This window comes from Rhagoletis pomonella, unplaced genomic scaffold, assembly GCF_013731165.1.
Source record: "Rhagoletis pomonella isolate Grant_MI unplaced genomic scaffold, Rhpom_1.0 Rhpom_scaffold_00003, whole genome shotgun sequence".
Lineage (NCBI taxonomy): Eukaryota > Metazoa > Arthropoda > Insecta > Diptera > Tephritidae > Rhagoletis > Rhagoletis pomonella.
In genome coordinates, this window is record NW_023458557.1 from 68149497 (window position 1) to 68162535 (window position 13039).

General features: G+C 37.7%; 1 protein-coding gene across 1 annotated transcript in view; it reads right to left on the reverse strand.

Moving 5' to 3' along the window:
- The window catches only part of LOC118735403 (serine/arginine-rich splicing factor 3), a 40141-nt gene extending 35162 nt beyond the window's left edge, over positions 1–4979 (reverse strand). The window contains exons 1-2 of the mRNA XM_036465124.1: positions 4794–4979; positions 4269–4681 (exon numbers count right to left, since the gene is read on the reverse strand). Coding sequence (XP_036321017.1) covers positions 4269–4681; positions 4794–4796 — 416 coding nt within the window. The 5' untranslated portion in view covers positions 4797–4979. The remainder of the gene's footprint in view (positions 1–4268; positions 4682–4793) is intronic.
- Between the last annotated feature and the right edge of the window lie 8060 nt (positions 4980–13039).

A 13039-nucleotide genomic window follows, 5' to 3' on the forward strand; every position in this document is an offset into this window, starting at 1 on the left:
GTGTTTTAACGAAACGTGATTGAAGTTGAGCATTTGAAAGCACATTTGCATGTCTGGCTGTAGCTGAACGTGTAGAGATGCTCGCTGTTAGTTCCTAGCTCCCAGCATGTTCGGGTTCGAATGCCTCTGACAACATGTAATTTTTAATTTTTGTCTTGGTTTTTATTAATTTCGAAAAAGCATTTGAGAAAAGAAGAACAAAAGCGTGTATAAACGAAAAAATATAACAACAATGCCATTGTTAATATGATGGAGTAGTTTTGTGCTACTCTGATGTAATGCAGGGATGGAGTATATGGTCCTGCCCTAGGACATCGCAATGTTAATTGGACCATATTTTTTATGTGAATTGTGGTTAATTTTGGAGTACTTCTTGGTCCTTAGGGAGTACTCTTTACACGCATGCATGGAGTAGTCGCGATTTTTGCAGGGGTATGTGTTGTCACCGTTGTGCATGCTTTGTATACATATACTTTCTTAATTACATATGAAAAAGCATCCGAGACGTGCAAAACGCCATCCGTGTAGTGAAAAATGCTTCATTTTAATACGGGAGTATTTGAATTGAATATTTCCATTATATGTACGTAGTGTATGTATAATGGAAAAATCCGTTTTGTTAAGACTTTTTCACTTGATTTAAATACGAACATTTTTAAACGGTAATACAAAATTTTTTTTCTTACAACGCGATTTTTTCTCAGTGAAGGATAATGTTATTAAGAGCTCAATCTAATATTACCGGCGAGTTTTTCTACGCCCGCACGCAAGTTTTTCCCATTTGATAAATCCAAATCAATTTGCGTGCGTGATTTCTCAGAGTTGCATTCCCGTCAAATTTACAGAAGTTTGCTGACAAAAATTTTGAATTCATAGTCGCGCCAAAATGCCAATTGAGCATAAATGTCACATCGAAATGTCACGCAAGACAAATCTTGGAATTTGAGTTAGCTTTTTACGCACGCGTATAAGGTTGGCCTGTAACAATTCTTCTCGATATAAATTGGGCTTTAAAATGCAGAAATTTGTACTATGGTTAGGATTGCATGTGGTGGGATTTGAACCCGCGGCCTCGGTGTTTAAGTCAACACCTCAATCTCTACGTGTCGTAATAATAATAAAGTCCGGCGCTTAAACAATATGTTAGTGTTTGGCCGAAGTTCTCCTCCGATTTGTCGCGTGGACCTTAATGTTGTGGCACAAAGGGGGTGTCTACAATTTTATGTCGACTCTGAACGGCGATTGTATTTTATGGGAAGCTGTTTTTCATTTTCAAGGTTTGCGCACTTATAACCACTTCCACCCAGCGGCCTATATGTGAGACCTATATTCAGATAATTTTTTTGTTTTTTGGTATCGATATTTGGAATATCGAGTCTTTTTATTCCGATATTAATGGGTACCCGATATTTTTAAAGCGATACTTTAAATGAGTACCATATGTTGTTGTTGTTGTAGCAGCAGTGCTCAACCCCCCAGATTTGTCATGTGTCGTCGTCTTCATCCTCCGACTCTGTGAGCCTGAGGCCGAGAAAGCGGGCTGCGTCGATAGGCGCGGTCCAGAGCGCTTCTGGTGTCAGGGTCGTAGGGTTGGGGGTGCACGTGAAGAGGTGCTGGGTGTCGTGGGGACCTTGCCCACATGCAGGGCATGTGCTTGCCACTTGTGTGTTCAGCCGAGAGAGGTAGCTGTTGAGTCGGTGACACCACCCAGAACGGAGTTGTGCTAGGGTGCACCTGGTCTCTCTCGGCAGCTCTATTTCTTCTGGATCTATGGGCGGCGGTCGACCGCCCAAGACGATGTTGTCATTACGCGTACTGAGGCTCGTTCTGACCGCATCGCTGTGTAGGCTGTTGAGCGCCGCTCTGTATGTTGCTGCGTCGAATGGATGGTCTACGTACGGCTCAATGTCCGCTTTCCAGTCATGCAGGTGTCGTCTCACGTGTCGTGGGGGCGGTTCGTTACGAAGCAAGGCATTGTTGGGGTGATTCCCTCGGTGACAGCCCACGAGGTATTGCTTAGACAGCATGGTGTTGTGCTCTTTCACCGCCAGCATCAGGCTTTCTTCATGTAGCTGATGCTCGGACGACATGAGATGACAACCTGTAGCCGTACGTAGAGCTGCATTCTGGCAGGCTTGGAGGTTCCTCCATCGGGTGTCGCTTGTCCCCGTCGTCCACACTGGTGCCGCGTAGTTAGCCACTGACCGGCCGATTGCCTTGTAGGTCGCGAGCAGGGTTTCTTTATTGGCTCACCAGGTGCTGCCGGCTAGCGATTTTAGGACTTTGTTCCTGGCTCGCAGTTTGTTGCATGTGGCTGTGGCAACCCCCCATGAGTACCATATCGATACTTTCGGTTCGATATCGTGTCCCTACTTGTGTGAGGAAATCCAATTTTTGGGAGCTAATACCAGTTACGCGGTTTTGCAGAATGACTATACGCGGTTTTGTACTTTAAACGAAAATATATATGTTATAAGTGGGTAGTGCCACTCCCATTATCCTAAATTCTATCTAAAACCAATTCTTCGTATATATCAATTTTGAGTAAATCTTTATGAGTTCCTTAGCCCTACTGCTCAAAAAACCTAAGCGTTCAGTATATATACACGTATTTTCAAGGCCGTATTTCTACTGATATTGCTTAACTGCGACGATTTTTATCCTATGTCATTCAGTAAGGTATCAATTTGTTTGAAAATAAATTTTCTTTTAGAGAAATACTACATACAACTTTCATAGATATTTTTAAATTAGCGATGGTCGAAGTTGAAAAAATTAAGAAAAAAGGGGGTTCTAAAATTTTACCCGATGAAAACTTCCAACGTGTCTGACAATATAAATACTTTTGTACATCAATTTAAAGGTATTTAAATCTCATTTTCAAAATATGTCTGTTTTTTAAATAAAAGGACGGAACTTGAAGCTATCATTGGAGGTCTAATATTCTTTTGCAATGGGTTTTGTTGATGTTGATGTTTCGGTTTCATTGCAAAAGAATATTAGACCACCATTGATAGCCTCAAGGTTAGTGCTTTTATTAAAACAAGAAAAAGTAAAGGTGTATAAAAAAAACCCAATGAGTAATAAAATTATAGTTTAAAAAACCAACAACACGCTTTTATTACAATAAGAACTGAAAAGAAAAAAATTATTTGTTGATTTAAAGATTCGTTAAAGAAGGATATGAAGTTCCCCAACTTGATGTTATTTCACCTCTTAAGCTAGCTTAATATATGATTAAAGTAATTGGCACGTAGTCATAGTCGAAATAAAGTCCACTGTAAAGTTAGATGCAGTTATTTTTTACAGATTTCCTTTTTCAAAGTATACAATTTCATAAATATCAAAGGCTAATTATCATATTGCTCGAGCGTTAGATGATTTAGAGTTCATACGCCTAAGTAGCCCATTACGCCCATTTGGGTACTTAAAGTTGACATATGTTTTTATGTAAAAAAAAAATTAAAAGCTTTAATAAAAAAAATATCAAGAAGAAAAATGTTTACTTATTTTTGTTTTTTTTTTTTGTTTTTTTTCTTATGCGTTGCACCTTTAATGTAAAAAATGTATAATTAAAGCCCATAATAAGACGGAAGAAATACCCCACGACAGTCGGGTCTACGTAACCGGAACGACCCAGATTTATATCTGGCCAAGGACTGTCACTCCAGCAACACTCCCCAAAAAGTCTTTGGGAATTTGTATGCTGCTACAACAACAACAACGGAAGAAATACTTTTTTTTCATTAAGTTTCGTTCGTTCCAAGATACAGCACTTTCTTAAAATTTAAGTCCCGTGTATATAGACAACCAACCCTACGTCATATCAGCAAAATATGCTGCACTTATATTCATATCACCGAGACCTTCTATCTCTTCAAATTAAATTTAAATTACAATTTTTTTAACCGACTTCACAAAAAGCAGGTTATTTATTAATTCATCGGATGTTTTTTTTATGTATGTTACCGCATAACTTTGACGTAAACCCATTTCTATAATTTTTTAAATGAAAGGTGTTACTCCATAGATGGTCCAATACTAATTTGGTTTAAATCCAATCATTGGATCATGAAGAAATTAACGATAATCATAAATTTTTATATGAGAATTAGTCGGTTTTACATAAAAATTATAAGTCCCCATAAAATTTGTCTCAACATTTAAAAAATTTGTATGACGTACATGCATAAATAATACCAAGATTCGATATTTTTACTTTTATTCTAAAGTCTGTGATATAATCGGGTAAAATATAATGTACTTACCGACGTCGGCTGCCCCGCCGACTATCACGACGCCGACATTCTCTAGCATAATGTCCTCTTCCACCACATTCATAGCATTTGTTATCATCCAAATTGTTTCTGCGTGGGCGATCCCGCATTCCACGTCGATCACCACGCCCACTTCCTCCCCCGGCAAATTTTCCTGTAGACAGTTCTACCCTTGCGCGCCGGCCACAAACTGTGCGTCCATCTAAACCGCGTACAGCATCAGCGGCATCCCGGGCACTTTCGAATTCAACAAACGCAAATCCCGGTGGATTACGTGCAATCCAAACGCTTCGCAAAGTTCCATAGGCACCAAAAGCGTACTCTAAATCATTCTTTCTGGCGCTATTGCCTAAATCGCCCACATATACCTTCCTGTCGCTGGGATATCGTGACATTTTCTTTGACTGCAGTGTTTAAAAAATATGTACGCAGCCATCATTGAAAATGAAACGAATGTAAAAATCGATTGCAAATAAGAATATTAACCAAGACATATAGATTAGAAGAGATACTTACCATTTTCACAGATATTCAATGCTCTAATTAATATATTGGATTCTCTTACAGAACTCCACCTCAGCCTACTTTTTTTTTGGAAATTTGCACAAAAATTATTTTCAGAACATCGTTTCTGCAAAAAAAGACCGCTTGCAGAAATATAAAACGATGTAGAAGTTACCCGCAAGGGGTATTGCCAGATCAGTTATGTGAAGAGGAAAAGTGTTATACAGTCTTGCTATATGATTTGGTTTCTACAGCCGCATTTTGTAGGAACCGAATACCAAAAAAATATTTTTTTTTAGTTGCAACCCTGTTGGTATCTGCCATGAAACATTGGGCGCATTCATAAGACCTAGCTGTTTCGCTCAACTGCTACGAAACTGCTGGCAACTGTTGGACCCATGATCCAACTACACAAGATCTGACAAGATGAAACAAAAGAAAAAAGAAATTCTCTGTCTGACGTTTGTAATTTCGGCGCCATGTTATGTTCTTTGAAAAGTAAACAAAGAATATGGAGACGAAGCATAAAGAATAAAAACGCAAGCAATTTTGTGGCACATGTTTGTGCTAAGGAATTCATGACATTTGTACGTGTTTTTGAAATAGCAAACTTCAAAATTACGAACGTCACACACTTTTTTCTCAATTGCTATTACAAATGGCTGCTTCGTAACCGGTCCAATGTGTCCTAAAAAACTCCTTGGGGAGCTTGTATGCTGCTACAACAACAACAACCGACAAAATACAGATAAAGAAAGAAGTAAAACAGAAATAGCAAACTTCAAAATTACGAACGTCACACACTTTTTTCTCATTTGCTATTAGTCCTCTTTCAGACACGTCAAGTCTTGAAAGCAATTTTTATCGCATTCTCTTTTGTGTTTTCTCTTTGCTTCCACACGCGTTAAGTTTTATTGAATTCAAGTCCTTGGGTCTTGAAATGCGAAGCAACGAAAAGATCAAAAGAGAACAAGAAACTTGAAACGAATTGACGGTACGGAGGTATCTGTACTCTTCCCCCCTCCTTCGCCAACGAAGGAGCAGACTTGAAAGCAAGACTTGACGTGTCTGAAAGGGGACTATATGATTCGGTTTCTACAGCCGCATTTTGTAGGAAGCGAATACCAAAAAAAATTTTTGTTTAGTTGCAACCCTGTTGGTATCTGCCATGAAACATTGGGCGCATTCATAAGACCTAGCTGTTTCGCTCAACTGCTACGAAACTGCTGGCAACTGTTGGACCCATGATCCAACTACACAAGATCTGACAAGATGAAACAAAAGAAAAAAGTAATTTTATGGCTGACGTTTGTAATTTCGGCGCCATGTTATGTTCTTTGAAAAGTAAGCAAAGAATATGGAGACGAAGCATAAAGAACAAAAATGCAAGCAATTTTGTGGCACATGTTTGTGCTAAGGAATTCATGACATTTGTACGTGTTTTTGCAATCAATCACCGCGCACTTCATTTTAATTACATTTGCACATAAAATTTATTAAAAATCACTTAAAAATCACTGAAATAAACCACCGACAAAATACACGTTCCCACGACAGTCGGCTCTACGTAACCGGAACGACCCAGATTTATATTTGGCCAAGGACTCTCACTCCAGCAACAGTCCCCAAAAACTCTTTGGGGAGCTTGTATGCTGCTACAACAACAACAACCGACAAAATACAGATAAAGAAAGAAGCAAAACAGAAATAGCAATTGCTATTACAAATGGCTGCTTCTCAACCGGTCCAATCTGTTCTAATAGGACATTCGCACGAAGCGATTTTACAGGCAACAATAGTTGAATGCGAAGTTGAATGAAAAGTTGAAAGTTAAAAAGTTGCCCTCCCTATTCAGACGAGGCGATTTTCGATTCAACACGAATTGTTATTTACATTATTGAAAATGAATTTAAATCGCAAAATTGTATCAATTGGCGTAAATTTGTTAAGCCAAGCGTTGGTAGAAGTGCTTTTAGCGAAGCTGAAAGTTAAAATAAAAGTAAAAAAGTAAACAAGAAAAAAAGTATGTATACAGAATGTAAACAAACACAGGGTTGCAAGGAAAAAAGTTGAACGAGCTCAAAGTTGGCTGGCGACCAACTTTGTTGAAAGCGATTAGTTGAAAGGCCGTTCGAACGAGGCGATTTTTGCTTTCAACTAAAAGTTGCCTGAAAATCGCTCGCGCGAAAGCCCAATAATTGGTTCATGTGTTGGACCCAACAATTACGTCTTAAAGACCGTTCGCACCAGGCGCTTTTGCGTTCAACTCACGCAGGGTTGCACGAAAAAAAAGTTGAATGGTTAAATGTTGGCTGGCGACCAACTTTGTTAAAAGCGATTAGTTGAAAGGCTGTTCAACCAAAACTAGAATACAAAGTTGAACATTGGGCACGTTCAGAAGGCGCAACAGCTCAGTAATTGTTGCGATTGCACCTTCTGAACGCGTTGCTTTGTACTTCTGATCAACTGAACAGTTACGTGTAAGATGATCGTAATATTATTCTGATCATTTCAGACAACATGTTGTGTGTTTTGAATTTGACAGCTAATGTATCAGGCCGTTCATAAGACGCATTATGATCACTTATTTTTTTAGCAACGGTTGGCCTCAACTTCTGCGCATTCTGAACCTACCCATTGCAAACGCCTTTTTATGGCAAATATTAGGATATTTTTAGCCATTCAATTTTTTTTTTGTGCAGCCTTGCGCGAGTTGAACGCAAAAGATGCCTGAAAAATCGTCTCGTTCGAAAGCCCGGTAGTAATGCACTTTATAGGGCTTTCGCACGAGGGATTTTTCAGGCAACTTTTAGTTGAAAGCAAAAATCGCCTCGTCCGAACGGCCTTTCAACTAATCGCTTTCAACAAAGTTGGTCGCCAGCCAACTTTGAGCTCGTTCAACTCGTTCGATTTAAGACGATTTTTAATTAATTTAAGAGTTATTCGCAAAAAACACTTGCACTTTGCACTTTTCGCACCATGTTTTGATGAATTTGATGCAAATAAATGGAGTAAATGAAAGTTGTTCTCTGTACAAGGTGTTCAGCCCCCCTTCTTTGGCAACACAGAAAGGAGAATTCTACTGCCTGAGGGTTATAATCCCTAAGTGCTGCCGAAGGCTGCCTACCCAGAGAGGTATTCACTGCAAAAGGTGTTCAGCCCCCCTTCTTTGGCAACACAGAAAGGAGAATTCTACTACCTGAGGCTTATAATCCCTAAGTGCGGCCGAAGCCCGCCTACGCAAAAAGGAGTTGGACGCCTGGTTCCGCTAAAGTGCACTTTTACCGAAAGCCCTATTACAGCCCTATTCGCGTGCAATGACAAAACTCACCGCTATAACTAACAAACCGTACGACACACCAACAAGATGTATGCTGGAAACCTTGAATTGGTTAAGCGTGAAGCAACAAGTTTTTTACCACACTATGAAATTTGTGTATAGTATTAAGAAGGGCATCCTGCCGGATTATCTTAGCGATAATCTCCGATATATAAATGAGACCCATACATACTTGTTGAGAGAGAATAACAGCTTCAGGCTTCCGAAGTACGGAACGGAAGTGGACAAAAAGAAATTTTTTTTAAAGACTTAAAGTGCTTTAATGAATTACCAGAGGCTATTAAAATATTGTGATACTATCACTCTTTTCAAGCGGCTATTGTAGAATGCAGCCTATAAGATAATGATGTATGAACAATAGCGTGGATTGGAAACTAGGCCTTTCCAGCCTCTAAAATATCGATACTAGGTGGATCGGAAAGTCGGCCTTTCCGACTACCTAGAGTACATTAAAACCCTTAGATAATCTATCCCCCTTATTCTAGAACCGGAATTTTTGAAATCCACATGCTGCAACCTTTGCGAAAACATGTGCAGCATTGCCAGCTATCAGTGGTTTTTCGAAGATAGCTGAATGAAGGAAAACAAAGTGGAAAGGAATTAAAAAAACACTCATCATGTGCGTGTTTATTGAAAAAATTGGTTAATTTTACATATTTTGAGGAAAATTATGGATTCTGATGTATTTGCAATTATAGCAGCAGGCAATGGATTCACAAAGGTATGCGGAGCTGTCGGGCATAGTAACCTATGTCAGCTTCTGGTTGAATTGTTGAACCATAAGCCAGAACTCCTCCTATGCCTGAAGCTCTAGTTCTCAATCCAGTTAATGCAATAACAGCTTCTTCCAAGCCATTTAAAACATGCACTTTGTTAGGTCCACCACCTGTTGCGCTTGCTTCTGCCTTCGGCCGCGCTTAGGAATTATAACCCTTACTAAGTAGAATTCTCCTTTCTGTGTTGCGAGGAAGAGGGGCTTCCGCATGTCAAAGGTATCCCTGCAAAACTCGCGACTACTCCATGCATGCGTGTATAGAGTACTCCCTAAGAACCAAGGAGTACTCCAAAATTAACCACAATTCATATAAAAAATATGGTCCAATTAACATTGCGATGTCCTAGGGCAGGACCATATACTCCATCCCTGCATTACATCAGAGTAGCACAAAACTACTCCAACATATTAACAATGGCATTGTTGTTATATTTTTTCGTTTGTACACGTTTTTGTTCTTCACTTCTCAAATGCTTTTTCGAAATTAATAAAAACCAAGACAAAAATTAAAAATTACATGTTGCCTCTGACGGCAGTCGAACCCGAACATGCTGGGAGCTAAGAACTAAAAGCGAGCATCTCTACACGTTCAGCTACAGCCAGACATGCAAATGTGCTTTCAAATGCTCAACTTCAATCACATTTCGTTAAAACACGAGCAGTGATCGGATAACAAACAATAAGCTGGCGCAGAGACACGAGTTGGTCCGCTACAGCATGACAGAGGAACACTTTTGTAAGTACTCTGATTTACCACAAATAGACTACATGGTCCCACGATTTTTGCAGTACTTTTGCGCAGAACCCACGTCGAAATTTGCAAAAAAGTGCGTAGTGCAAACCGAGTTTATTAATAAGCTAGTGGTAGGAAATTTGAAACATTTATCTTAAATAAAATTTGAATCCTTTGATTACACGCGTATGTTAAAGTTTTCGGATTCGGGTTATGCGTTTGGACACAACAACAAAAATATATGTATTTGCGAAAGGCAAATTTATCTATTTAAATGAACACCACCAATATTTCTTGCAAACACACATCGATTTACGTCTTTTATTTCGCCTGCGACATACAATTGTTTTCGTACAAAATTACGCAAAAAAGTTTACTCGTTCGTTTTTAGGCATGCCATTGTTACGAATTTCGAAAGTTCGCAAATACGATTCGGATTGCAGCATACTATTTCTACGATTCATAGCAAAATCCGAATACGAAAGAGTTGCAGAATAGGGGTGTATATATATAAATGTGAATGTCTGTTGGTTTATTACCTTATAACTTCTGAACCGCGGCACGCAGTCGCACGAAACTTTGCACAATTATTTGCTTTTACTCCGGGAAGGTTATAAGCATAGAGAAAAATGGGCAGTGCTGGAAAAGAGGGCGTGGCACCTAGTATACTAACTAAAATTTTCATGTTGTATATCTCTTCAAATATTTGTGCTTGAGCATTGGAACTTCCTTTTGAGATAAATAAAACTAATTCCGTACTCATGGAAAAATATGGGCGACATTGGAAAAGGGGGCGTGGCACCTCCCATAGGCGTGAATTATTTCATCAGCTCTAACTTCGGAACCGCAAGTCACATGAACTTGAAAATTGGTATGCAAACATATCTATGGTAGATGCTTATCTTAAGCAGAGCTGGGTAAATGCAATTACATTACAATTACAATTACATTCCTCAGTAATTGTAATCAGGATTCAATTCCTTTAGTTCAGAGCAAAGGAATCGATTACTTTTTCAATTCTTTGAAGTAATTTCAAATGGAATTGTTTTTTTCTTTAATTCCATTACAAGGAATTTCATATTGTAATTGGAATAAATTACGTGCTTGTAATGTAATTTCTTTTATTTCAAATCCCTTGAAAGGAATTGAAAATGTAATTTTTTTCCAATACCTTTGAAAGGAATTGAAAATGTAATTGATTTTTTTCCAATTCCATTCCTCAAAGTACTTTAAAAAGTAATCGAAAAGTTTATAAAAAAAAAATTGTTCACTGTTGAATTGCAATAGCTTTGTTAAATTTCTTGGTTGCTAACTGCCTTGAATAAACAACTTATACCCAAGTAGTATTACTAATTGGACTTTAAGAAAACTGAATAGCTTAAACTGTAGCTGTTCAGTTTATAGCGTAACGGTTAAATTTTCCAGATCCTACCGCGAACGCGCTTCGCGACAGATGAGACCCATAAATGTTGCTGCCTTGGGCACTGCTGTTCTCTTGGACTAATCCCTGCATATCTATAGAAATGCACTGAGTTAATTGTGTATATTATGGTACCCTTAATTCTACCCAAAATAGCGTCCCTTCTGGGGCCTTTGAAGTACTCTTACTGGTATCCTGCGTTACAAATGAGGATAGAGTCCGCTTGAATTACGAACCCTGTGGGACTGGAGATCCTACCTCCTAAGAGTTTTATAAACAAATTTCATTGCTGTGGCTAAATTTTGATGATAACGCTGTAACGACGCTAAAATTACACAAAAAACGCCGAGAGACGTAAAATTAATTTTAAGTAGTATGTTACGGATCTGTATACCGTTTTTTTTTTAGATAAGGTCATTTAGTCAAGTTATTTTCATTTTAAGTTTTCACTGCGAATGAAAAAAATTCAAACTTTAACATGATCATACGGTCATGTACGCGGCGTATGGGTAACATTATTTCCTGCTAGTATTTCATACAAAAAATTATTGCACTTTCACTTAACCCTTGCAAACTTGTTTATTTATCCATCGATTTTCATCGGTAGTAGTGTTTTAAGCCGCAAAACAAGCGGATATTGGCTAGTCTATCTATATTAATAAAAATATTGTGTTCGTATGTCACGGTCGTCAAAACTCGAGAACGGCTGAACCGATTTGAATAATTTTCTCTTTGTATTGTTCAGTATAATACCAGAACCAATGATATCGCAAAAAATTGGAGGGTTGCCACCTATTTGAAATTTTTTAAACCCAAATATATTGATAAGATTAACGAGTTATTACAATATGGGTATTAGGTTAAAGAGGTTTAAGAAAGATGGAAATATCTTTGTCGAGGGTTGCCACCTATTTGAAAATTTTAACTCAGTTAAATTAATAAAAGAAATATTGCAATGTGGGTGTCACCCTAAGGACTTTTAAGAAGGCTTACAGCCGAAAATATGTTTGAGGAGGGTTGCCACCTGGTTGAAAATGTAACTCAATTTAAAGATAAGATAAATTACCTATTACAATATAGGTATCAAACTAAATAGGTTTAAGAAAGATGACGGTTAGAAGTATTTTTGAGGAGGGTTGCCACCTATTTGAAAATTTTAACTCAGTCAAATTTATAAAATAAATGAAATATCGCCATGTGGGTGTCAAACTAAAGAGTTTTAAGAAGGCTTACAGCTGAAAATATGTTTTAGGAGGGTTGCCACCTGTTTGAAAATTTTACTAAATTACATTGAGAAAATAAGTGAAATACTACAATATGGGTATAAAATTAAAGAGGTTTAAGAATGATAACTGTTAGAAATATTTTTGACGAGGGTTGCCACCAACTTGAAAATTTTAAATCAGTCAAATTGAAAAAATAAATGAAATAATGCCATGTGGGTGTCAAACTAACGAATTTTATGAAGGCTTGCAGCCGAAAATATGTTTGAGGAGGGTGGTCACCTGTTTGAAAATTTAACTAAATTACATTGATAAAATAAATGAAATATTACAATATGGGTATCAAATTAAAGAGGTTTAAGAAACATAACTGTTAGAAATATTTTTGAGGGGGTTGCCACCTATTTAAAAATTGTAACTTAGTTAAATTGATAAAGTAAATGAAATATTGCCACGTGGGTGTCAAACTAAAGAGTTTTAAGAAGGGTACAGCTGAAAATACGGTTGAGGAGGGTTGCCCCCTATTTGAAAATTTAACTCAATTTAATTGATACAATAAATGACATATTACAATATAGGTATCAAATTAAAGGGATTTAAGAAAGATGATTGTTGGAAATATTTTCGGGGAGGTTTGCCACATATTTTAAAATTTTAAAATAAAATAAATGGAATATTGCAATGTGCGTTTCAAACTAAAGATTTTTACGAAGGCTTACGGTCGAAAATGTTTTTGAAGAGGGTTGCCACCTTTTTGAAAATGTAAC